We start from the raw sequence: 27,107 nt of genomic DNA, 5'->3' as shown, positions 1-27,107 counted from the left end.
CCTGGCCTCCATCCCCACTGTGGCATTAATGCAGAACAAATTGAGACATATCCTCTATATAATTAGTTCCAGAATTTAAAAAGATTTACGGTATAATAATAGAGGCAGTGCCGCGGAATCCTTTCACTGAGGACTCTCGGGGAGCTCGGGGACCATCTCGCGGTGGCATCAGAACAGACGAGTAACCCCAGCGGCTCCAGGCACTGCGAACTGGGGGAGAGGGGGAAATTTTGCACCGCACTCGGCAGTACCTAACGGTTCCGGGCTCCCAGATAGGGTCAGCGAGGAGAGTTAGGACAGTAAGTGGGGACTGGTTAAAAAAAAATCGACTTAATTTTGAAATGATCAGAAGAAGCTGGGAGTAGTTATCACGAAGCCCCTCCCTTGCCCCCCCTCCCTTTTTTTAATTGAAGGAATGACGTTGAAATTTTCACCGCCAGAGCGGGGCTGGGAACACTTGCCCTGCAGCCCCGAGTGGGCAGATTCCGAAGAGTTGGAGTCGGCGGGGAGGGGAGGAACAGCTGTTGGGCTGTCTTGCGCGTGGGGCTCGGGGCGCGGGCCCCGGGGAGAGGCGCTAGTCGAAAGCTTGTTCCTCTCCCGCGACAGGCAGCCGCGAGGTCGAGCCACTCTTTATTACGGCCTGCGGGCCCCGCGCGCAGTGTGGCTGTCCCCGCCCTTGACCGACCGCAGCGCTTTGGGGTGTTTATTCAGTTGTCCGCGGCCGCTGGGTGACTCCCGGAGGGCGGCCCAGGCGTGCGCACTGGTCCCTGGGGTTGCGGCTGTAGCAGCCCAGCTCCGCGCTCTGTCAGATGCAGTGGACAGCGCCGGGGTGAAAGTAGGGGTTGAGAAATCCTCACTGCCCTGCTCCCACCCAGCCTCGATTTTTTCATATTGCAATAATTATGCACCTTCGAGGCCGGGATGCCTGCGCTTTGCCAGTGTATCAACGCCACATGGTTTTCCAGGGGCTGTCCTCGCCTCTGTATCCCATTAGCTCTGAAGAGGTAGAGGGGTGGTGGGTAAAACCTCCAACTGGACGTTGAGAGACCCGGGTTTCAGCTCGGCGTTGCCACTAACTTGTTTCCTGTCCTTAAACAGTAGTAGTAACAAAAACTGTAAAGTTGATTGAGTCAAAGGCCCACGCTGCTCTCCTATCTAATCCTCAGAACAACTCTATGAGGTGGGCGCTAGTATCCCATTATCCCGTTTGACCAGTAAGGAAACTGAGGCTCAGAGAGACTGCGGAACTCGTCTAGGGTCACACAGCTGTTGGTTACCTGGCAGAGCTGAGGTTCCATTCTGGGGCCACCAACCCCTTGCTCTTTACCGCTGCGCTCCATAGACTGCCTCTCCTTCGGCTGTCTGGGCCTCAGTTTCCTTCCCTGTAAAACGAGAAGTTTAATCTGCAGCTTTCTTTGCCAGTCGGTGGTTCAGACCAGTAACCTCTGCTACAGACCTCGGCGCTGACAGGGGTAAGAAGGTGGGTGAAAGAAGGGGGCGCCCAGTTTTCCACAGCCTGCTTTTCTCTGGGACCTCGCGAAGGGCGGGCCTCGCGAGCTAAAGGAGGTACAGGAGAGCGCCTATCGTCCGCGGCGGGTGAAGGTGCTACCTGCCTTCGTGCTAGGCTGTGAGTCCTGGTGCTTAGCTCAGGGCGCCAAGGCCAGTGTAGCTGGCATGTCCCCCTTGGAAAACCTCAGGTCTCCCGCAGAGAACGTTACCCACAACAAAGAAGAGGACAGAGAGGCATGGAGCGCCCTGCGACTGCAGGAGTACGTCAGTTCCCCAGCGCTGGCTTAGTGTCGCCTGGGCTTCCGGGCATGTGGATCCGTTGGGGTCGTACGGAGACTTCCTGTCGGGTCCCTGGGGTCCTCCGACTGCGGCTCCTCAGCTTAGCACTTTCTTCTTGGCCCCGCAGGCTGCAGGGAACTCCTCCCACCTCTTTAGTCGGAGAAGTCCAAGTCGGGCGAGGGGGCACCCCGGGGTTCGCACCGGTGCTCTTCCCCTCCCCGCCCCCACAAGGATTCTGAGAAAATAAATGGCAGAGGAGAGAGGAGTTCTACATTTGCTTGGCTCTCCTTTCCTCCTATCCACCCCTACATCCCTCACCCCGGGGCAAAAACTTATTTTTAAAAAATGTTGGCAGAGATTTACGTGTCTTTGCCTTACCTGGGTTTCACAAACACAAAGACTCACATTCAAGCCAGCCTCCCTTCAGATAACCTCCTCTCCCCCCGCTAAAAGTGCCAAGGATGGTAAAAGAAGAAACAATCTCAATCTTTTCGTTTGGAAATGAAAGTCCCCGGCTTTTCATAAAGGGCTCCTCGCCCCTCATAGTTGAGTCCTAGTTAAGAAAAACGACTTCCAAGTAGAAATAATAGGCGGGGAGAAGGAAGGGAGATACAGGGATCTGGGGGGTTCTTAGGGCAACTGGCAGTGAATTTTGTCTCGAGAGTCCTTTCTCCACTCAAAAAACCAAACGCGCGAGCCCCGCGAAAGGTTTAGGGATAGATCGTGTGGGAGAGGACTGAGCAGAGAGCGTGGGGGCAGTGTCTTGTAGAATCTTTCTTTACTTAATAATAATTTTAAAAGCTTCTGAGTGGAGACGAAGCAAAGTCAAGCAGCAAAGGTGGCCTGGGAGGCAAGCGGAGGGCTCAAGTGCCGCATCTTTACCCTCAGGGTCTCCTGCGCCTACGGGATGCGCATTCCCAAGAAGTGCGCCCTTCGAGTAAGTCCTGGGCCCGCACACACTTCGGGTCCGCAGCCAGAATTTAATGGCGACAACGTTTATGCAATGCAAGCTAAAAACCAAAGCGTAAAAAATTACTATGTCATTTATTGAAACGCCATCCTTTGTCAAACTGCAACTACTTTGCTTCACATAAGTTTGGCTGGAAAGCTTGCAGCCCCAGCCCGGGCCAGCCAGGTACAGGAGGCCGGACTGCAACCGGTTGCTTCCCTCCCGTCGCGCCTGGCCGTCCCACGCTGCGCCGTCGCTGCTGCCTCCTGGCGCCCCTGGGATTTTATACGCACCTCTGAAACACGCTCCGCTCCGGCCCCCGGTTCTTCTCCTTGCCTAGGGGTTGTTTCCCAATAGATACTGACTCCTTTAGAAGATCCAAAAACCAAACCAAAACAACACCCCCTAGCCGCCCCAAACACCTGCTCTGGGGCGCGGGGGCTGCCAAACAGAGACTAGATGAAGGGAGTCAGATTTAGCGAAGCTCTTCGAGCTCCCAAAGATTCGAACACTAACTCGCGCCCGTGGGCCGATGGAGGTTCTCCCTACTCCACTCCTTGGTCCCCTTAACTGGCTTCCGCCTCCTGGTCAATCACTGAGCAACCAGAATGGTATCCTCGACCAGGGCCACAGGCAGTGCTCGGCGGAGTGGCTCCAGGAGTTACCCGCTCCCTGCCGGGCTTCGTATCCAAACCCTCCCCTTCACCCCTCCTCCCCAAACTGGGCGCCAGGATGCTCCGGCCGGAATATACGCAGGCTTTGGGCGTTTGCCCAAGGGTTTTCTTCCCTCCTAAACTAGCCGCTGTTTTCCCGGCTTAACCGTAGAAGAATTAGATATTCCTCACTGGAAAGGGAAACTAAGTGCTGCTGACTCCAATTTTAGGTAGGCGGCAACCGCCTTCCGCCTGGCTCAAACCTCACCAAGTAAACAACTACTAGCCGATCGAAATACGCCCGGCTTATAACTGGTGCAACTCCCGGCCACCCAACTGAGGGACGTTCGCCTTCAGTCCCGACCTCTGGAACCCACAAAGGGCCACCTCTTTCCCCAGTGACCCCAAGATCATGGCCACTCCCCTACCCGACAGTTCTAGAAGCAAGAGCCAGACTCAAGGGTGCAAAGCAAGGGTATACGCTTCTTTGAAGCTTGACTGAGTTCTTTCTGCGCTTTCCTGAAGTTCCCGCCCTCTTGGAGCCTACCTGCCCCTCCCTCCAAACCACTCTTTTAGATTAACAACCCCATCTCTACTCCCACCGCATTCGACCCTGCCCGGACTCACTGCTTACCTGAACGGACTCTCCAGTGAGACGAGGCTCCCACACTGGCGAAGGCCAAGAAGGGGAGGTGGGGGGAGGGTCGTGCCACACCGGCCAGCTGAGAGCGCGTGTTGGGTTGAAGAGGAGGGTGTCTCCGAGAGGGACGCTCCCTCGGACCCGCCCCCACCCCAGCTGCGAGGGCGCCCCCAAGGAGCAGCGCGCGCTGCCTGGCCGGGCTTGGGCTGCTGAGTGAATGGAGCGGCCGAGCCTCCTGGCTCCTCCTCCTCCCCGCGCCGCCGGCCCCTCTTATTTGAGCTTTGGGAAGCTGAGGGCAGCCAGGCAGCTGGGGTAAGGAGTTCAAGGCAGCGCCCACACCCGGGGGCTCTCCGCAACCCGACCGCCTGTCCGCTCCCCCACTTCCCGCCCTCCCTCCCACCTACTCATTCACCCACCCACCCACCCAGAGCCGGGACGGCAGCCCAGGCGCCCGGGCCCCGCCGTCTCCTCGCCGCGATCCTGGACTTCCTCTTGCTGCAGGACCCGGCTTCCACGTGTGTCCCGGAGCCGGCGTCTCAGCACACGCTCCGCTCCGGGCCTGGGTGCCTACAGCAGCCAGAGCAGCAGGGAGTCCGGGACCCGGGCGGCATCTGGGCCAAGTTAGGCGCCGCCGAGGCCAGCGCTGAACGTCTCCAGGGCCGGAGGAGCCGCGGGGCGTCCGTGTCTGAGCCGCAGCAAATGGGCTCCGACGTGCGGGACCTGAACGCGCTGCTGCCCGCCGTCCCCTCCCTGGGTGGCGGCGGCGGCTGTGCCCTGCCTGTGAGCGGCGCGGCGCAGTGGGCGCCGGTGCTGGACTTTGCGCCCCCGGGCGCTTCGGCTTACGGGTCGTTGGGCGGCCCCGCGCCGCCACCGGCTCCGCCGCCACCCCCGCCGCCGCCGCCTCACTCCTTCATCAAACAGGAGCCGAGCTGGGGCGGCGCGGAGCCGCACGAGGAGCAGTGCCTGAGCGCCTTCACCGTCCACTTTTCCGGCCAGTTCACTGGCACAGCCGGAGCCTGTCGCTACGGGCCCTTCGGTCCTCCTCCGCCCAGCCAGGCGTCATCCGGCCAGGCCAGGATGTTTCCTAACGCACCCTACCTGCCCAGCTGCCTCGAGAGCCAGCCCGCTATTCGCAATCAGGGTAAGTAGGCCGGGGAGCGCCCCCTACGCGCGGGGCAGTGGCGCCAGGGGCTCTCCGCTCTAGGACACCCCCCTCTCCTACCCCTTTTGACCGCAGCTCTTACCCAGCTGCTTCCCAAGGGCCGTGAGGATAGCGGAAGCGGCGGCTGGGGAGGAGGCCGGAGAGTGGGAGTGCACGCAGGCACTGGCCCCCGACATCCTCCAAAGCCAGGCAGAGCTAGGAGCCTGACTGTTCGCAAGAGCCGGGAGGGCGTCTGGGGCCCCTTAGAGTCCGAGAGATTCCGGGACTGCTAGTCCCCACGGGAGTGGAACCAGGAGACCGGCGCAGTGTCTGGCTCTGCCTTGGGGAGAGTTTTGTTAATTAAGGAAACGCCAAATTGTCACCAAGCGTAGCGCTTTTCAGACGTCTGGACTCTGGATTCGGAGTGGGACCAGCGCGGGGGTGAGCGCCTGTGCTGTGCTGCCTCCGCCGCGCTAAAATGTCCAGGAGCACCTCCAGCCCTTATAATACGGTGTTGGCACACACTTAGGTGCACATTAAGTATCGTAGAGAACTAGAATGAGCACATGCACCTCCAGTAACTAAATGGCTTTCTGGAACAGCGTCGTGTCCGTGGATAGCTCCCGCGTATGGTAATACAGAAGTGGATCTTCACTGGGCTTCGCTCAGGCGGCGGCCACGCAGGTTCTGGGGATGGAAGAGAACTTGACTTATCCGATTCCAAGCTATGCGGGACCAGGTTCTACCGCAGGCAGTGGAAGGAGGCACGAGCTTTGGCCTTTCTTTCAGCGCATCTGGGGCGCCTCTTCATCTTGTAAACGCGGGGCTCAGCTGGGACAGTATTTCTTCAAGACCTGGGGTTAGAACAAGGACAGGGTTATTCGCTGTGCTTAATCAGGATACAAGGAGGGAACTCGGCACACGATAAGTATCAGGTTGGTTTCTCATCCCGCGCCGATGCCCGCCCACCTCTCTTTCGCCTGGGCGGCGCGGACCCGAACCTGCGGAGCCCCTGTAGTTTGCCCTCTTCATTTATTTTCAGTGGATTTCCACGCTATTGAGAACCTAAGCCAGTTCGGTTTGATTCGGTAATTTAGTAAACGCTTTACTAATACAATGGCGGATGCTTTTCCTGGAGCAAAATTACTCGAGGACCTAGGGACTGGGATGTTTTTGGAATGCGTGGGAAGCAGAGTGTATCTTTTGCAGGAGGTACCTTCGCCCAAGGCTCGGGAGAAGGGCTCTGCCCTTGTTGCCCGCCTTCACCCGCGCCTTCTAAACGCGCGTCTTCAGGCCGCTCCTACCTTAGCCTAACCAGGAGCACCCGGCCCCCGCGAAGCCTTGGAGAAATCGAAACCGCCCTTTTCTTCCGGAGAATCTGGGATCACTGTCCTGTGGAGGAACCGCAAGCAGACCCAAGGGTTGCCTCCACTCTATGCTTTTAGTTAGTGAAATTAGTGTTTTGTACTCAAGGGGCGTTGGGACAACTTACTGGTCGCTGAGGCTTGTGTTCTTTGATCAGATCGCGCCACCTTTGTTTAGCAGGCTGGTGTTACTTTTGGGGAGTTTCTAGGTCTCAGTGTCCCCGTCTATAAGAGGACAGCTGAGATGGGCAACCTGGAGATTGGGTCCGGCTTGAAGTTATACTCCATAGATGCAGAAGCGCTACCCACCACCCTCTTGGGGCTTTAAATATGGAACTCGGCAACCCATCTAAACATCTGTGACTGAGAAACAATGAATCCGAGAGCACTGTCTGCATGTGTGCTATTTGGAGGCGGTTGAGAAACCATCGAATCCATGCCCCTGGGGCACAAAATACTACTATGCCATTATCTTTTTAGTACTTCTAGGGGATTTTTGAAACCTGGGTTCTGTCGCTTCGTTTGGGTCCCTTGTCCAGCCCTTTTCAGGGCAGGTCTGGTGCCTGGGATCTTATCACACGTCGTGGGGGGTGGGACTGTGGGTTTTGCAGCCAGCAGGCATTACACTTCTGGAAAATATCTGGATTCTTCTGTAATATACAGGCGTGGCTGCCATGGAGAAAAAGTTAAAAGGGGACCAGGACTAGCAGGTGAATGTATCCTTCTTCTCCACCCTGGAGAAAAAGCCCAATGGAGAGCGGGCCCTAGATTCAAGTCATATAGCCTGGAAGCACCATCTCCAGGTTTAAGTTTTGTCTTGCAATGAAAACAGATGGGTCCAGCTTACCCAGCCCTTGAGGCTCATTGGGCAGCTTGGATGTGAGAAGCGCTCCAGCTGCTATCCTGGAGTGGGCAAGGGTGGCCCTCGAGATTCTGGGTTTATTCTTTGGATTTCCAGGGTTCCTGCTGCTTCCCCAGGAATGCAGGGCCTGGCCCAAGACTTGGGCTGTGAGAGGCAAGGGCATCAACTCTCAAAAATGTGGAAATGGCCATCAGAGCGCCAAGGCCAAACCCCAGGGGAGAGGAATCAAGGCCATCTCTGGATCCCTAGGGCAGTCTAGCCATGGTGCACAGGCAGGGGCAATTGTTGGTACCCACTCACAACCGCCCAAAACTTCACAAGCATGTTCATATTTTAAATTCTTAAATATTATATCTTGCATCCTAATCTTGTAAACATTAATTTAGCAAACATCAATCGCCTACTTGGTCAGGCACTGGGTTCTGAATATTAATTAAGACAATGGCCTCGAGAACCTTTGCAAGAAGCTCACCAGCTAATCCTGGAGAGGCCCCTTGTTTTGGATGAGGAAATCCAGGTTCTATGAGATTAGGTGGCAGAGGTGGGATTTGAACCCAGACCATGCTAGGGTGTTTCTACTCCTTTTCCAGGGATCTTGGCCCCACCGTTGAGATGGATTTCTTCTGGCCTGCGGGAGGGGCACCAAACTCTTAGTCCGTGTGTGGGGGTTGACGGGTTTGTGAGGGCAGATGTGGGGTGAGGACTTGAGTAGCCCCAGACTAGATGCAAGGCTTAAGGAGGAGGGGAAAAAAGCTTGCTTGGGCCGGACGCGGTGGCTCGAGGCGGTTGGATCACCTGAGGTCAGGAGTTTGAGACCAGCCTGGCCAACACGGTGAAACCCTGTCTCTACTGAAAATACAAAAAAAAAAAATTGGCCGGGCTTGGTGACGGGCGCCTATAATCCCAGCTACTCGGGAGGCTGAGGCACAAGAATCGTTTGAACCCGGGAGGCTGAGGTTGAAGTGAGCTGAGATCGCGCCACTGCACTGCAGCCTGGGCGACAGAGCGAAACTCCGTCTCGAAAAAAAAAAAAAAAAAAGAGGTTGCCTGCTAGTCCACTGATCCCGCAGCCCCGCAGGCTCGCAGAACCCTAACGCATGATTAGGCCTGGGATCATCAGGCCACCCTAGGGTCAGGTGCGGAGGCCTGCGACGCCCGAGGGCCAAAGGCTCCCTCTTCCGGTCACACAGGAGAGGGTATTTTGTTGGGGGACAGGTTTTCCCCAATCACAGTGCAGCTGCAGTCATCGTTTTCAGCCTTCTGAGCACCTTCCTGGCTGAGCCTGCTGTCCATTTCACCCCTCAGCTCTCCCGGCCCGGCCGGGCCAGGCGGTTCCCGGCTTCTCTGCAGCCGCCGGCGGGGGAGGAGGGCACAGAGCGCGTCTCGCCTCTTAGCGCACGGTCAAGGTTGCGCTCCCCTCCCGGGCCGGGACTAACCGTGGGAAAGGCGCTACCTTGGCCACTCGATTCTCTCCCTCCAAGGCCTGTACAAGGAGCTTTTGAACACGCTGCTCCTTCCAGCCGGCAGCTTTACCTCCCCTGGCCCCTGCCCCCGCACTCTCCGCGCCAGGCCAAGCGCTGGGCCCAGGGACAGCGCGCTCTAATCAAACCCGTGTCCGATAAGCTTCTAATTAAAAGAGACCTCCCTCCGCTCCGCAGGCGCTTTCACCACTGCCCCTCCCGGGGGGACCTGAAGGAGAGGGTTCGAGGCCGGTCTTTGCCCGCCGAGGTCTGCGTGTCCGGTCTGGGAGGAGGCCTAGGAGGGCTCGCGGGCCACGGGCATCCTTGGGCCCGAGTTCTGGGGTGCGGACGGACGTCTCGAGAGTGGGTGCCGCGACTCGGGACCCACGGCCCTCGCCGGGCACGGACAGTTGCGGAGCAGGGCTCTGAGGATTGTGCAGTGCCCTGGGTCCCTGCCTACTCCTGGGCTCAGGAATGGAGAAGGGTTCGTCTAGAGAAAACTTCTTCGTAGCTTCTATTTCGTCTCTCTCTCTCTCTCTCTGTCTCTCTTTCTCTCTCTCTCTTTTTAGTGTCCTTTCAGAAATTCGGCCTTCCCTCCGGGCAATAGTGGGTGCCCTGAGCCAAATTTCGTTTGTAAGCTCATCTATAGGCCTCAAAGAAGGCCAGGCCTCAGGTTTCAAAAGGAAGTCTGTGGAAGCCCAAACGTGCTCGCCCATGCAGGAGAGCTAACGGGGCCGGGGGTTATCTTTGCCCACTTAGCAGGAGAGAAATGGAGGCCCTCGGGGTCATATGATAAAAGCTAGTGGCTTCTCAAATCCCCAGTGTGTGGTGCTGAGCAGTGTGTGAGACTTAAGCCTGGACCTGTACTATCCGGGAGTTAGGATTTGCCCCCTCCTTCCCTCCCTTGCACTCTGCCACACCACCCTCCAGGCTCATGCCTCTGTTGCCCCAGAGAAGCTTTTTTCTTTTTCTTTTTCTTTCTTTTTTTTTTTTTCTGGGCGGGGGGGTGGTGGTGTGTGTGCATGAGCGTCCGTGTGTGTTTCGAAAATGGAGGTAACGATGCCCTGGGTCCTGCTCATCAGCTGAGTCCTGCTTAAGTCTTTGGAGGCACTTTGGTCAAATCGTGCAAGAGTGGGAGAATGGGTGCTGTTTGACCCAATTTACTCCTGAGAATTTTGTGAAGTTTGGAGACCCAGGGCAGTCCCTGGGCCAGGAGGATCTGAGGCTGCTGGGGTGGCCCTGCCAGGATCCCATAGGAGCAGCTCTCCTTAGCCATTGTGTCTGGACTTCAGGCCACAGACTCCGGAACTTGTAGAGGAATGAGACCCCATCCTTGGGTTCCGGGGCCAATGACGTATCTTTAGCCGAAGGATCCTTTTCCCCAGAGGCAGCAACAGCTTTCCAGAAGCTTGTGGGGTATATGTTTAAAGCAATTTAATAACAAAAATTATAAAAGACTATGTTTTCCAACTGAGGCTCCACGCTCTTTTTCTCACTTTGGGGGGGGGGAATGCCAGGATTTCCCTAGGGGGAAACTGAGGCAAAGGACCGCAGCACTACCATGGAGGGAAACGGAGATACAGTGTCAGGCACACTCTAAAGGAAATTGGTTGTCCAGCCTGGGGAGCGAGGAAGTTGGCTCCTACAGCAGTGGTCAGGGTCGGACCCCTGGGCGCAAGGTGGGTCCCATAGGGGGGAGGAGGAGGAGAGCGCAGGGTCGCCATCTGAAGGCCCAACTGGAAGGGGCCCTTGTTTTCCCCCTCACCAGCTTTCCCTTGGGTGTCATGGTGTCGGGTCGGGTAGCCCCAGACAGATAACATTACTCGATAATTACTCTTCCCATTTTTAAGACCAGGCCATTTAACTGGCTCCGAGTAATTAATGAAAGTTGGTGCGCGGGCCCCTGATTTACAGCTCGGAGTCAACGCGGGGTTAGCCCAGCAGATTCATTTCGCTTGCCCGCGCTGCTCCTGCGGAAGAGCTGCAGAGTTTATTTTTGGGGGGTGAACAACCTTCTCTGTCGATCAGGCAACGAGTTTTATACTTAATTTGCCAGGGGTTCGCTGCAGAAGCGGCAGAGACCGTAGAAGACTGCGGCATAAATAAATTGGGAAAAAGCGAGGTGGGGGTTTTAGTCAGAAAAGGATGGAGAAGCCTGTCCCAAGGTCACATCCAGGGACTTGGGCCGTCTTCCTGCCGAAAGTCCTGGAGGCTTGTGGGGCTGGATTCTCCTCCGTTGGGGGTCCGAATGCGGGGTTCAGCGCACACCGCCCCCCCCGCCCGTGGCTGGTTCAGACCCACTGCCCCGTCTTGCGAGAGCCCCGCTGACACTGTGCTTCTCTCCGCCGCTCCCGCAGGTTACAGCACGGTCACCTTCGACGGGACGCCCAGCTACGGTCACACGCCCTCGCACCATGCGGCGCAGTTCCCCAACCACTCATTCAAGCATGAGGATCCCATGGGCCAGCAGGGCTCGCTGGGTAAGCGAGCGGAACCAAGTGGAGTCCTTCTCCCCTTCTTCCGTGCTATCCTCCTCTCCCCCAGGAATTCCTAACCCACAGCAAATTAGGCAAAGGAGGACATCTAAAAGGACCTTAGAAATCGTTACCCCAATGGCACTGTATTTAAAGGACAAGACTGGGTCTCCCTCCATCCCAAGTACGTTAGGGACATCGCCATCCAACTAAGTCTATGAATGTCCGGAGGGCCTTTTTGGTGCACAGCGCAGCGACTGCTAGGGGAATGCAAAGTGAGAGGCTTAGCTTCTTGCATTCTGGACGGCCTCGCTCTGCACGCCGCTCATCCAGGCCCCAGTGCCCCAGGCTCAGGATCTCGTGTCTCCCCCAACCCCTGCCCGCAACCTCGCACCCCGAGCCCTTGGGGCGCACTCGCTCAGCTGTCTTCGGTTCTCTCTGCAGGTGAGCAGCAGTACTCGGTGCCGCCCCCGGTCTATGGCTGCCACACCCCCACCGACAGCTGCACCGGCAGCCAGGCTTTGCTGCTGAGGACGCCCTACAGCAGGTAGGAAGGCGCTGGGCTCTGCGTCTGGGTCCTTGGGACCCCGGAGGGGACGCATGAGCCGACGGACTTGGGAACGCCCCAGCCGGGCAGCCCTGACTGCGGGCATGCAGGGTCTTGGAGGCACGAGACGCCTCGACTCCACTCTACTACTTAGAGGAAATTAAAGCTGATCTCCCTGGTCTCTGAGTTGTTCTTATGTTGTATAAAAATGGGACAATTACTCTTTCGAGCTGAAGAAGGAGCGGCGCTCGAGAAGTTATTATTTTTAGAAGGTCTTTACTGGGAGGAATTTACCTTCATCGGGACTAAATATTAAACACGGAGTCCACTCCCACTCGGTTCTGAGACCTCGAACCCATCCAATGGCCACACCGGCCAGACTACCTCGAAGGCGCGTACCCTCGGCCACAGCCTTGGCCACAGCCTTCTCCCCACCTCAACCCTCCAGGGTTTCGACCCGTGGCAGCGCTTTGTGGACGTCGTTCCCAGCGCCCCTGCTACGCTCTGGGGTGGGCCCCCGGCCTGGGTGCGGGACGGAGATCGGGTCGCAACAGGGCCCTGCGGGGAGGCTGCTCTGGCCCGCGTGGGACCTTCTTCCTGTGAGCGGGAGGCCCAAGGCCAGCTTCATTCCCTTCCAAGCTTTTCCCCGCTCCGTGCTTCCTCTTCTCGCCTCTCGCTCCACCTTCTCTCCCCCAAATTTTTTCTTCAACTTTGGGTGAACTTGGCCGGCCGCCCGCGTCTGCGATAGGGTTGCCTAGTAACTGCGGCGCACACCAGCCCGCACTGGGCTGGAAGTTGGGGCGGGGGCCGGGGAGCAGCAGCGCGAGGCCTGTGCGGCCCGGGATTGGGCGCGCATGACCTCATAGCCCCCTCCTCCCTGGTGCTCGGGGATCCTGACACCGGCTGCCCCCAAACCCATCCCCATCCTCCCGCCCCTCCGCGCGGGGACCCGGGGCTGACGTCAAGGGAAGGAGGTAGTGAGGTCATGAAGGAAGGAAAAGCGCCTGCCCTGGGAGATTGGGTGGGGGAGTGGCCGCGCCTGGGGGACTGTCCAGTCCCGCAGGTGGAGGAGGGGCGGGAGTCCTCGATTAGGAGCGAGGCGCAGCCCCAGGCCCTTGCTGCCTTTACGAGAGTGAGCCCGGGGCTGGCCTGGCTCTCGCATCTAAGGTTCTCCTTCCCGGGAGTTTCTAGAGAGGTGCAGGGATGCGCCCCTTCTATTTCTAACGCCTGAGGCTCGCGGACTGGGGAAACCTTTTTTTTTTTCTTTTTTTCCCCCAGAACATCCGGTTTATCTATTCGAAACTTGGATTCCTCATCACACTTTTTTTTGGGCGGGTGGAGGCAGGCGGTGGGCAAGAACAGCAATGGTCGCACCTCCCCATCCTTCTTTTTCTGCGTCCCTAGCTAGAAATCATTCCTGTTCTGCACCACAGGCGCGGCATGCTGCCCCAAGCCTGCCACCTCAGCGCCTCCCTTCGGTGGGTAAAGTCTTTGGAATGGGGGCAGGATTCGCACCTATTCTCTGAGGTGAATCTCCTTCCCTAGCAAAACTGGCAGCGGGGCCATTGCCATTCTTCTTGTGTAGCTGCTCCTGCCCATTGCCAGGGTGTCATTGCTGTTATTCTAGTAGCCATCAGGCGGGCTGTTGGAATGGTTCCCACGTAATGACCTTGGTCCACCCCTTCCTCCTTAGCTCCCTGTGGACTCAGTTGGTGTGTCACACTAGGCTGAGAGAAGACCTTGATGCGGGAGTGGGCACTGTCGATATGGGAGGTGTTCTTGGGGGTTGGGGACTGGAAGACATTGCAGTCTGGTGCATCAGTGACTCGAAGCTACACACACATCCGTTACTCCCCTCTCCCAAGCCGAGACTCACCCTGTGGGACCCTAGGAAGGGGTCCATCAGAGGACCTGGCAGCCTTGAAAGAGGAGTCCAGGAAAAAGCGATCATTACCACTGGTTTAATAGCAATTCTCCAGGGTGCCTATGGTGGATTTTGACTTAGGTCTGATTTTGTGGTTGCTAGGGAAGTAGGAAACATCACATAAATTTTCACGTTTTCTAATCCAGCTTCTGATTGGCCACTGTATTAAGCACTTCATCAAATTCACCTTTCAGGAGTATTTGTTTATTTCTGTCTTCTTTCTTTATAATTCAGGAACTTTCTTTCGTCCTGTTATTTTTACACAAATCCAATAAAAATACTATTTTTCCCTCTCACAGAAAATTTCCCAAGTAGTAACATCTCAAAAAAGAATTTGTGACCCCCGTAGGAAGAGTTTGTTCCCTTGGAATTTGTGCTGTCTGGATCTTGAAAGCTCCATTCACTCTAAATTAACATTTCCAATCAGTTTTCAAAGATCATGTGCTTCCCTTGCAGTCTAAAGATGAATGGGCAGGTGTAGGAATGTTTTAAACCTGGGTCTGTGCACCAACATTACTGCAGTTATATGGTTTCCCTCTTTCCTACTCCTAAACAAGTTTGAAAGGGTATTTAAATGCTTTTGTGAATGTAATGGTTGAAGAAGCATAAAAAATAGGACTAAACTTTAATTGCTTAACACCCTAACGTTTGGATTTTAGGTATTCAGTGGTGCTTCTACTGGTCCCTGGTTTCATTCATTTTTCTCTCTAAAGTTTGGGACTTTCTGGGGAAAGCTTGCTTGTATTTTGTTTGCCTTGCTGCATTTGACCCCCTGAGGCTGACTGCCCAGCTTTTCCTCCCCCTCCCTCACCAAACTTTTTCTTCCCCAGTCTTTTTTTTTTTTTTTTTTTTTTTTTCTTTTCGAGACAGTCTCACTCTGTCGCCCAGGCTGGAGTGCAGTGGCACAATCTTGGCTCACTGCTACTCCATCTCCCAGATTCAAGTGATTCTTGTGCCTCAGCCTCCCAAGTAGCTGAGATTATAGGTGCTGGCCACCATGCCCAGCTAATTTTTGTATTTTTAGTAGAGACGGGGTTTCACCATGTTGGCCAGGTTGGTCTCAAACTCCTGATCTCAGGTAATCTGCCCACCTTGGCCTTGAAAAATGCTGGGATTACAGGTGTGAGCCGCTGTGCTGGGCCTCTTCCCAGTCTTTGGATATACTTTCCCTTGTCAGTCTAAAGAAAGGTAATGGTACAGATCTGACATTAAATAAGCAAAATACAGTGTGGAGTGTGCTTTGAGGACATTCTCAAAATCCCAGTTCTTTCCTTGTCCCCTGCACAATTCCCTCCTTTCTCTCAGGTGACAGTTCTGAGGAGTTGCAGCTGCATATATATTTGTTGTGGCTATGAACAACAGTGAATAGAAAATACATTCAATCAGCAACTTATGGGAAGTGACAGGAGGTGGTTTTCTCTATCCTCCTTACCCTCTCCTCTCATATAGAAGGTGGGTGGAGTTTTGTGTAAAGGTCACTAGGGTTTCTGAAACCAGGTGTCTGCCCTTACGGAACCCAGTGATCATTGTTGGATGACAGCATGAGTCCTTATAATGTAATAACTGGAATTTATTGCATGCTGACTATATGTTGCTGTGCATGATGTTAAATGGTTCACTCAGTTTACCCATTTAACCCTTTTGACTACTCGTTGAGGCAGGTACTATAATTTCTAGTTTAAGTTCAGAGTCTCAAAGTAACTTGCTCAAAGTCACACAGCAAGTGAGAATCAGAATCAGGATTTGATCCTTAGTCTCTCTGACTTCACAGCCCAGCTGTGCTCTGAATCACTGAGTGACACCAGACCATGCAGGATTCCCTATCTGATTACTCCCCTTGTATAGGCAATGTATCAGTTTTTTTTTTTTTTTTTGAGATGGCATCTCGCTCTGTTGCAAGGCTGGAGTGCAATGGTGCAATCTCGGCTCACTGCAACCTCTGCCTGCCGGGTTCAAGAGATTCTCCTGCCTCAGCCTCCCAAGTAGCTGGGACTACAGGCATGTGCCACCACGCCTGGCTAATTTTTTGTATTTTTAGTAGAGAGGGGGTTTCACCGTGTTAGCCAGGATGGTCTCAAACTCCTGACCTTGTGATCCACCCGCCTTGGCCTCCCAAAGTGCTGGAATTACAGGCGTGAGCCACCGCACCAGGCCAATGTATCACTTTTGCTCATAAATCATAAGAGCACATGCTTATGTAGACTTAACATGCACCAGGTACCACTGTAAGCACTTTACAAGTATTGACTTATTTAATCTACCTAGTGACTCTCTGAAGGACACAACAGGTTATCACTGCCATTTTACAGAGGAGGAAACTCAGGCCCTGAGAAGTAAATTTCCCCAGTGTGACACAGTTAAGGGATGGAAGTGGTGTTCAAATTCAGGCAATACAGCTCCAGAATCCATCCTCCTACCCTCTGCACTTGCTTTCTCTCTAGATGGATAAGTGCCATTCTCTTTGTGAAGGTGGCATCTGTCCTCAGTCTCACTCAAGGATGGTCTCCTATTTCCCACAGTTGTGAAAGAAGTCAGTTATCCATTAGTTTTACCTGTAGCTTTCAACAGAAAGTTCTTAGTGGTTTGGGACAGCGTTTTCCCTGAAGGCCATTATCAGAAGCAGGCTTGAGCATTCTCCTGAAGTTCTAACACACAGAGCAGTTGTCTTTCAAACTCCAGACTCCTCCAGTTTTGTCTTTACCACTGGGTGTGAACTGTTGGGGTGAAGTTCAGCCCAGGCACCTAAAGAATTGCAGGGCAGAGACCTTTCTCCCTGTCCATCCAGACCCAGAAAGAATGACTGCTTCCAGGACCACCCTGGTTTGGGCTTGCCCAGAGGGAAGGTACCAGGGAAAAGTTCTTCTGTCAGTGTAGGGAGTAGTGGGGTCTAACCTTACTAGGCACAATTTCCCCCCTAATTTCTACCTAGAAAAGGCAGCTAGCTGGGCCTTTTCTGCTGTCTTTCCTTCCCAGAGTCCCTTTGCCTCATCTTTTTGCTGACTTCCTCGGAGACCCCAGTCCTTGACTATACCGACTTCACATATGATCCTCATGGCTACTTTGAAAAGTTCTGGGCACTGCGTTTGAAAAATATTCCCATGCACACTGATTGTTTCTTTTAGGCATTCTAGCCCTTTCCCTTTCCTTTTGCTCTTTTATTAGGTTTGCATATTCTTCTTTAGCAACTGTGCTACGAATTTAAATGAGGATATTTCCTTTTGCTGTACTTTTGCCTGTTAGCAGGTGAAACCACTCCGACTCTGGAAGCAATCATTCAATGTTAGTCTGTTTTGAACTGGATGTGATGATTCACAAATGGTGACATTGACAGTGGAGCCTGTTACAAGTAGATTATTTTTCATATGAGAGAAACTTCCTCAGCAGCCATAGAGTTTCTGGGAAATCTTGGGTTCCATAACTCAGTGGGAAGTGCCGATCTACCACTTGGGTTGGCCTTCAACATAGACAGAAATCAGATGACGGCCCATGCCCAAGAAAATAAAATTGTAATTAATAATGCCTCTTTTCACTTGTGTACCTATGTACATTGCACACTGCCTTTTCCCTTAGTAGAAAATCAATATTTGTTTCCTGCAATGATAGGCAGAAGGTGGAAGGTCTGAAACGGCTTCCAGGGTGATGGGCAATGTTATCAAAGCCACAGGCTTGAATTAAACTCGTCTCCAGGGAGGAGGAAAAATCTAGTTCCAAATATTCCTGTAACTTTTGTGCTGACCAAGTGTTTATTAATAGAAATGGAATCCCCAGTGGGTTTTTCTTTGGTTAGCTGGTGAGCTTGAGAGAAATTACAATACCAAGAGAGTGACTGTGAAATAATTATTCATCATGGCCTGCTGGGCAGAAATTTCTAGGCAGGCAGGCTGCAAAGCACCTCAAAGGGAGGAGCACAGGAAAAGGGTGTGTGGAAGTCTGGCTGCACCCTCTGTTAAGTTATTAGGTAGAGGTACACCCACAGAGGCCTTTCTGTTGGTGTGGGGCACAGCTATTACCGAAAAAGCTGGAAACATGAATTCTAATCACAGATGCCAGTTATGTCTACTTTGAGCCTTTTTATTTTTTATCCTCTGGGGGCAGCTCTTTACTTCTTCCAAGATGTTACCTGGCCAGCCAGCAGCTACGTGGCAGAGGTGACCCTGATCTCAGCCAGGTTAGATGGTTCTATTCCCTGGATGACACAAATTATTCTGCTGAATATAATAAACAGACTTAAAGATGAAAATGTGCTTGAATCACACATGCGTTTGAAGAGTGGAGGAGTTCTCGTCTAGATAACAGCGGAGGCTTTTTTTCTTCCTTTCTTTTTGTGCAGAGGTCGAGAACTTAATAATACTGCAGTTCAGGCCAAAACAAACTCTATATGATCTACTACTGATTTCCTTTTAAGCTCCCCCTTTTTGCTAGGACTGACTTCCTTTTATTTTACTCCAACTTGCATTAATCCCAGTTATAGAAGTTTCTTTCCTCTTTCCTTTGCCTCCAACTTCAAACATTCATACATAGGAAACAAGTGACTTTTAAAAAAATCTACTTAAAAAATATAGAGGACACCGTGACTTTTGGAATACATTTTGGCAGCCTGCAATTTGAAAGTTCACTTCCGAACAGGCAGAGTTAGACGGTTGGAGCTGAAATGCCTACGTGACCACAGTGGTCGCTGTAAGCCAAACCACCTGCTTATCTGATCTCCTCTGGGAATGAGGTGGTGGCACCTACAGTGGTTATTGAGTAATTAGATGCTTCATTTGCCAGAGGCTCTATATTCCTTGAACGAAGCTGCCTCTTTCCATGGGCTTCCATGATGAGAGCTGGGTGTTGAGCGATTGCCCAAAGAGATCAGAGCCTGAGCATGCTTCGGCCCAGTATTTTTAGCTCCAGTTCACATTTTTGTCCCCTCCCCAGCAGCCGTTATTGTCATTGCTGTCATTGACTTCCATTTGAAAGGCCGTGCCAGCCAGGCCCACTGACTGAGCAGCTGAGGAGCCCCAGCCAGCAAAAGGCAGGATGTGGTTAAAACTGTGCTCTGATCCTATCTCTGGCCTCAGGAAACCTATTAGTAGCTTGGGGATTTTCTGAAAGTCCTTCTCTCCCATACATCCTCCCCACCTTCCCTCCTCTTCTGAGAGTTTGCAGGCTAAGCTATCAGGACAGCTAGAATGGCGAAGGGGGCTTCTACTGGGATCTTGGCACACTGTCCTTAGTGAGCTGAAGAGGACACATGGGGCATCTTGCAGCATCGTCATTTTCTAGAGACTGAGTAGGTCATGATGCTCCCTTGAGCATATTCTCTTTCACCTCCAGACTCTTGTCTGTATTATTGTTATTATTATTATTATATAAATGATAATGAGAGGATGAGGCTCAGGATGCCTTCATAGGGGCAGGGCAGAGTGAGGGTGGGGGCATCAGGCATGCCAGCACTGGGCATCTCTCTGTGCCTCAACCCTCATCTAATAAATGGGGACTCAGAATTACATCTGCCTCACAAAGTTGTGAGCAGTATTGAGAATGTGTGAAAGTGCTGTGCAAAATTTGGTAGGTTAGAACAAATTAAAGTAATTAAAGTATATTATCTGTATCATCTTCAAAGGGCCATTGAGGGCATTACCTTTTATGGGCCTCACAACATTTCTGTACAGTTAGACTGATGGAGATTAATATTCCCATTGAACAGATGAGAAAACTGAGGGGCAGGGAGCTGAACTGATTTGCTCAATGTCCCAAAACTTATGGAACATCACTGTCCAATAGAAACATAACACAAGCCATACATGTAATTTGAAATTTGCTAGTAACCACATTCAAAAAATAAGAAGCTGTGGAATTAATTTTTCATATAGCATATTTGACTCAATATAGCAAAAAATCTTATCATTTTAATGTGTGGCATGAGTCACATTTGGCCAGCGTATACCATATTAGACAGTACAGTACACACTAGAAAAAGTCATATATGTAAGACATAGACCCTGTATTTGAGAAGGTTTGCCTTCTGAGGGCCAAGAAAATGCCATTAAAAATATTGGCCAGGCACGGTGGCTCATGCCTGTAATCTCAGCACTTTGGGAGGCTGAGGCGGGTGGATCACCTGAGGTTAGGAGTTTGAGACCAGCCTGACCAACATGGTGAAACCCCATGTCTACTAAAAATACAAAAATTAGCCGGGCATGGTGGCAGATGCCTGTAATCCCAGCTACTTGGGTGGCTGAGGCAGGAGAATTGCTTGCGCATGGGAGACTGAGGTTGCAGCGAACTGAAATAGCGCCACTGCACTCTAACCTGGGCGACAGAGTGAGACTCCGTCTAACGAAAAAAAATGTTCATTTTCTCTTTGGGGTACTTCCTTACAGAGACCTTAGGAATCAACCAGACTATTCTTTAAGTCTGTGAGAAAATTTCCAACTCATAAAGTTAGATATTTGGGATTCATTCACCCTTCTGCATCAGCGTCTGTCACTCATCTTTCTTTCCCAGTTCTCTTGAAAATTATGATTTTCTGAGTTGTGAAAGGATGAAATAATTTCAGAAAGATCCCATATCCCCAAAGGGCCTAGGAAAATTGTCAACTGGGGCTGAGTGATTTTAGTTGGTGAACAATTTTTTAAAAATTAGTGACAAAAATATAGAGCTGCCTGGGGAATACAATGCCTGTTGGCTGAGATTAATGGTAAGATTAATAAATGGATTGCTTGATGAAAAGGCGCAGGAGAACAAAAACCAGTAGAGAGATTGTGGAGGAGGCCGCTTATTAATGAACTGTCAGCCCAAAGAAAGTTCAAGAAACTCTCCTGTGGTAAATGCTGCAGGCTGGCACTTCTAATAAAAGTTGGGGTCCTTCAGGAATTAATTACTCCAGCCTTACAGCAAGAATTTGTGGAATTGCAAAATGTTGTGGCACAGACCAGTACGGGCTGCTGCTACAAACAAGGAAGCTGCAGGAGAAACTCATCATTTTTTTTCATTGATATGTAGGATATTGTAGTAGCATAATAGCCAGTCAGACACGGGGATGAGTGACGGCGTCCAGATACACACTGACTAATGAAACGGCACATACTTTGAGTTTGAAGTCACTTCACTTTTCATATGCAAAATTCCCTCCTGGAATCTGATTTCCTCCTTATCCTGTGTACCCACCACTAAGGAGTTCCAAATAATTTTCAGAGTTATTATATGAGAGTCAGATGGGCTCTGCCATGATTTATCAAGCTATGCGGAAAGAGAGCACAGAATTCATTTATTCTGAGTTGCTGTAATTTCCCTCTCCCCTCCTCAAGTTCCCAGTTATGCTTGGCCTGAAAAAAGCCTTTCTGAATTAAAATTTGGTGTTGCCTCTGCCCAGTGAAGCAGCTTAAAAGAATGCCATGACCAGACAGAGATGGTCCTATATCTGCAATCTGATACCACAGATCGGATATTAAATGCCTCTTATCTTTTTTCATTTCTGCCATGAAGGTAGAGTGAAATTTTTCTTCTGTAAAGTGTTTAGACCAAGAGGACCCAGACAAACTCTTGGTCTCTTGGGTCTCAAATTTCATAATTAACCATTTCAGTTCAGGCATAAATTTATTCCTGATGGAGCTTGGTAATTTAGGAGATTTCTGGCAATTGATTCGTCTGCTAACTTTCTAGGAATGAGATAAATACAGAGGGGACAGAACAGCTTTTTGTTGGTTTACATAGCGGTGTAAGACTTCTTTGGAGTCTTAATGTAAATGATAAGCCATTTCCCTCATAGAATCTTATAGAACTGGGCTCTTTTTTTTTTTTTTTTTTACATTTGACTTGTACCAGGATTATAAAACATATAGAAAATGATTCCTTCCGCTGTGCATAGAGTTTATCATCGTCTTTCTTCTGCTTGTCACATCCTTGCTTTTTAGACCATTTATCACCCATCACTCTGACTTTTCAGACCCTCAAAATCCACATGATACTTATCCTTTTGATTAAAACAACTTAATGGCCTTTTCACGAATAATTAATCTGCTGTCTTTACTTTCAGCTCCAGGCTTTTAACTTTAATGTTGAGTTATCCAGCCTGTGTTGCCTTTCAAAGTTTCACTCCCCTTAGCCTTTTCCCCTCAAAGGTTTAATACTTCTTTAGAAACTTCAATGGTTGCTATACAAAGGTTTTAAAAAATGCTTCCGAGTTACTCTCACATCCCTTCTGCTGTGTATGAAGTGTATAACTGTGCAGAGATCAGTGGGATGAAATGAAAATAATTCAGATTTGCATATTCTGTCATTCTGGAAAATGTGGAGGCTTGCACTTTCAAGAAAAGTTAAAACTCCATTGCTTTTGAAGAAACAGTTGTGTATTATTTTGTGGTTATGTGTTTCTAACTCTGGATGTTTTTCTAACAGTGACAATTTATACCAAATGACATCCCAGCTTGAATGCATGACCTGGAATCAGATGAACTTAGGAGCCACCTTAAAGGGGTAAGGTTTTCTCTATTTCATTGCCTTTCCACAGTAACTTATACCTGTTTGAACCATTTCAAAGGTGCTTAGAACTTATGAAGAGAGTACAGTTTTAGAAGAAAGGGCAAAGCTCTCTGTGACATTAGAACGCTTTCCTCCTTCCCCCAGTTGGTGAGTTGTGTTCAGTATTAAATTTTCAAAAACATAAATGTGGGGTGTTTCTATCTGGAACAAGGAATATTGAAGACACTTATTATGGTCTTGTTGAATGTTTTATAATTCTTCAAAGGCTATTCAACCTCATTTAATAATTGTGTTTTACTATGATATCACAGTTGTTAACCATTCCACTATCTTATCAAGAAGTGTTTTGGGTGTGCAAAGTCCAGGATCCAAATTTGTATTTGTGTGATGCTGATCTGGGCAATTCACAGTCAGATATGCCCATACCTGATTGCACCAACAGGGTTTTTCTTTCCATACTTGATAATACAACCATAATAGGGAGAATACAGCCAGGAAACATCAGAAGGAGCTACCCTTTGCACCTAAAAATGAAAAAGTAAAAAAAAAGAAGGCAGGTGGGACTTGCTTTCACCATTGAAAGAGCTCACTTTTCATTTTCTACCAAGTGTGAAGAGATGGGCAGTAGCATAGAACACTCGTGAAGTGCCTGCAGCGTGTCAGGTGCCCTTCCAGGTTACCTCATCTTATCTTCCCAACACTCTCATGAGAGCTAAGTACTGCTTGGTTTACAGATAAGTAAACCAAGCTCAGAGGGTTAAGTTACTTCCCAGGTTCACATCCTACTAAGTGCTAGAGCTGGGATTCCAAGTCCAGATCTGATTCCAAAGCCCAAGCTCTTTGCAGCCTCCGGTGGTGCCTTCCACCCCACCATTGGCCCCAGTGGGACTGGGGACTTAGTTCAGCACTCTTGATAGCTAGTAGCTTGATGTCTCTGTGTATTGAGGGGCTTTTCACTGGATTCTGGGATCTGGGGGGCTTGCCAGATCCATGCATGCTCCATTCCCCACTCCCCACCTCTTCTTCTCTTCTAGAGTTGCTGCTGGGAGCTCCAGCTCAGTGAAATGGACAGAAGGGCAGAGCAAGTGAGTGGACAATGCGGAGATGGCAAAGCAAATGGCGTAGGCCTTGCTGACTGGCACCTGGGGCAATGCAGGAGTTAGGACTGACGTGGGTAATCAGGGTAGCATTTGGTGGATGGGAAGAATCTCTCTCCCCCGCCCCCACCTCTTCTTATTCATCGTACACATGCTGGGGACAAAATGGAGGGAGTAGCATTTCTCATCAACATGCCCCTGGAAAACAATGTAAAAAATTATGCAGCATCCTGTTCATTTCTTTGTGAATATTTCACAAAATACTAAATACTAAATTTGTGGCATTACAACCATAATGCCACATGTTCCTGTTAGATCAGTCAAGGCTTTCAATCTTAACTTGCTTGTTCTTTATTTACCTTTAAATCTCTCAGGGAGAACTTACCCTAAGTCTGAGGCCAGGCTTTGAAAAGACTTGTTTTTTTGTTGTTTTTCAAAGTTTGTTTTTATTCCCAAACATTCGCACCTTCCCCAGCCCTATACTCTGCACCTTGGGGCATTTCTGTAGCTGTTTCTTTTTCTTCTCTCTGCTTTAACTCCACAAACAGCCGCCCTCTTTTCTTCTTTATTGTGTTGGCCCAGTCCTGTTATTTGGTTCATCCTTCAGTAATCAGCAGAGTTGTATTTCATCTTCCAAGACTTACTGTTAGGTTCTTCACCTCACCCCCGCCCCCAAATTTTTCAGCAGTTTTATCCAGATCTCCTCTTCCTCTCTCTGGACCGCGGAGAAAAGGCTTTCTGTTGTTTTAAATTATTTCTCTCCTGTCTTCCATCTGGGGGGCTGCTGACAGTTTTAGCATTCTGTCTTTCTACCCGTTCTCTTTTCTTTTTGAGATGGAGTTTAGCTCTTGTCACCCAGGCTGGAGTGCAATTGTGCCATCTCGCTCACCGCAACCTCCGCCTCCTGGGTTCAAGCCATTCTCCTGCCCCAGCCTCCCCAGTAGCTGGGATTACAGCTACTGCCACCACGCCCGGCTAATTTTGTATTTTTAGTAGAGATGGGGTTTCTCCATGTTGGTCAGTCTGGTGTCAAACTCCCGACCTCAGGTGATCCGCCCACCTTGGTCTCCCGAAGTGCTGGGATTACAGGCGTGAGCCACCGTGCCTGGCCTTTCTACCTGTTCTTAACTCGTCTTAAGTTCCTTGGCTTCTTGGTCCCACCCTTTCTTTCTGGCTCCGTTCCTTTTCTCCTTTCTCCTCTCCTCAGAACTTGATAACCTTCCCCAAGCTAAATAGCAAGGATAGACAGAACATGATTGTGAAGTGAGCAGTACATTTCAGTTTCAAAAACTTCTTCATGCTGTAATACAGGGGCTTGTTTGTTCAGTTACAAAAATTACAGATAAGGAATTTTGGCATGTATTTGCAGCTGGATATTTCCATGGTTAAGATAATTTCGATACTTTTTAAGGTCTTTAGACACGTACTGTTAGTCACTTGCTGAGGAGGCAGAAGCTGTATTATAAGGATGAAGCACAAAGTGTGAACAATTTGTTCTGTTCAATCCTGCATAAGAAAAAAATGAGAAGAGTTTTCATTGGTCTGTTACTTACATCTTAGAAAGGATTTCTGAAATAAAAATGTCTTTCTTTTTTTTTTTTTTTTTTTTTTTGGATACGGAGTCCCACTCTGTCACCCAGGCTGGAGTGCAGTGGCACGATCTCGGCTCACTGGAACCTCTGCCTCCTGGGTTCAAGTGATTCTCCTGCCTCAGCCTCCTGAGTAGCTGGGATTACAGGCATCTGCCACCATACCTGGTTAATTTTTGTATTTTTGGTAGAGACAGGTTTTCGCCATGTTGGCCAGGCTGGTCTTGAACACCTGACCTCAGGCGATCCGCCACACTTGGCCTCCCAAAGTGCTGAGATTACGGGTATGAGCTGCTGCGCCCTGCCTAAAAATGTATTTCTTGGCCTGGCATGGTGGCTCACACCTATAATCCCAGCACTTCGGGAGGCTGAGGTGGGTGGATCACTTGAGCTCAGGAGTTTGAGATCAGCTTGGACAATGTGGTGAAAACCTTTCTCTACAAAAAATACAGAAAAATTAGCCAGACGTGGTGGCACATGCCTGTAACCCCAGCTACTTGGAATGCTGAGGTGGGCGGATTGCTTGAGCTTGGGAGGCGGAGGTTGCAGTGAGCCAAGATCAGGCCACTGCATTCCAGCCTGGGCGATAGAGTGAGACCCTTCCACAAAACAAAACAAAACAAACAAACACAATATATATGTATATTTCTTGAATATTAACTTTATTCAGGGAGCTGTTATAAAAAGGGCTAGATGGCCCAACAGATAGTTCCACAAAAGAACAGCTGTTTTGCAGAGCAAAAGTTACAATTAGCTAATTGCCTACCATCTTCTCTCACACTGTGAATTTATCCCTGTAGAACATACTGTAAATCCACGAATTTCCACTTCCATTTTGTGAATTGGACATTTATCTAAGGATGTATATAAACAGTATTGGGTGCTGTGTGAGGGGCTGTACATGTTTCCTCTTCTGTTCTGATCTGATCTTACAAAACCCCCAGGACACTATGGCCACATCCAATTTTTTAGCTGAGGAGGTGGAGAGATTAAGCTATCTAACCAAGGTCACATAGTGAGTGAGTGGCAGAGCCATGTTGGAATCAGTTCTGTCTGACTCCAGGACCTGGGCCCTAGATTAGAGCTTCTTAAATGGGTGGAAACCTTTCAGACTGTGACCACAGTTAGAAATATCCTTTACAGTGAGATCCCATATACACACACACATGTGCACACACATACACACACACAACATAGATTTTCACTGAGCAATACTCTTATGACATGCTCTGCATGCTGACATTTTCTCTCTATCCTATTTCATTTTTTAAAATGCTGATTGTGATGTACTAGATTGATTTTACAACCCACTGATGTGTCATGACCCACAGTTTGCCTCACTTTTAGCATTCAAACATGGTGACACCTTGGCTGTCTCCTCCAAACTCATGAAAAGCCCAGAACTGGATTTAGTTGAATCTGTAATTCCAGTAGAAAGTTTGGCCTTTCCCCAGGGGAGACCAATCTGGGTTGGGGTCATTGTTCTTTGTGATACTGGATTTACTTTCTTTTGCCATGGTATGAAAAGTATTAATAGGGAGAATACATTTGAGAAAAGGTATTCCATGAAGACAAATTCAGACACATAACTTTTTGTGTTCATTCATAACTAGTGTCTCGACACTGTTTGAAATCAATGGTAAGAAAAATCATGTGACAAGGTAGATCTATTACAGGAAAAACTGGTGATTTGGTTCATGTTTTAGAGAAGAAAGATGTAATTTCCATATCCCTCATAAAAAAGAGGCATTATCAATTTTCTATTAAAAGATCATGTACCTCAGACTAAACCCCACTAAATGCTGGTTCGGGTCTTCTTTCCTTGAAAATGTTTCTTTTTTAAAAAAGTGGCTTCACAAAGAATAGGTTTGTTTCCTTGTATCCCAAGCAAGTCCACGGAGACATCTTTCATTAGATGTCAGGGAGCAGTGTTACAATGGGTGGGGATAGGATTCTATAAAGAACATGGGCAGATGAAATGAAAACTTGCTGTGTTAGAGGTGGGATATACTTGTGTGACTGAACCGCTCCTTTCTCTTCCTTCTCCCTTTACTCATTTTCTAATTTCTGCATACCCACTGGGATCACAGCTACTTTTATGACCTCCAATGGGAGAATGTATTTCAATTTAAGTCAGTGAGAAGGTACTT

General features: G+C 50.1%; 1 protein-coding gene across 7 annotated transcripts in view; it reads left to right on the top strand.

The window, feature by feature from the left end:
* The first annotated feature begins 3,990 nt into the window (after positions 1-3,990).
* WT1 (WT1 transcription factor) overlaps positions 3,991-27,107 on the top strand; it is a 51,432-nt gene continuing 28,315 nt past the window's right edge. For 2 of the 7 annotated variants that reach the window (XM_034932365.3, XM_034932364.3), the window contains exons 1-5: positions 3,991-5,171; positions 11,215-11,337; positions 11,776-11,878; positions 22,188-22,265; positions 23,306-23,356. In XM_034932365.3, coding sequence (XP_034788256.1) covers positions 4,730-5,171; positions 11,215-11,337; positions 11,776-11,878; positions 22,188-22,265; positions 23,306-23,356 — 797 coding nt within the window. In that variant the 5' untranslated portion in view covers positions 3,991-4,729. Of the gene's footprint in view, positions 5,172-5,385; positions 9,342-11,214; positions 11,338-11,775; positions 11,879-22,187; positions 22,266-23,305; positions 23,357-27,107 lie in introns of those variants that run through there. The other 5 variants (XM_008955872.5, XM_003830404.5, XM_034932367.4 and 2 more) reach the window with 3 other exon arrangements.

This window comes from Pan paniscus, chromosome 9 (genome assembly GCF_029289425.2).
Source record: "Pan paniscus chromosome 9, NHGRI_mPanPan1-v2.0_pri, whole genome shotgun sequence".
NCBI lineage: Eukaryota > Metazoa > Chordata > Mammalia > Primates > Hominidae > Pan > Pan paniscus.
The sequence above is the reverse complement of the archived record's forward strand: the minus strand, read 5'-3'. Positions and strand labels throughout refer to the sequence as shown.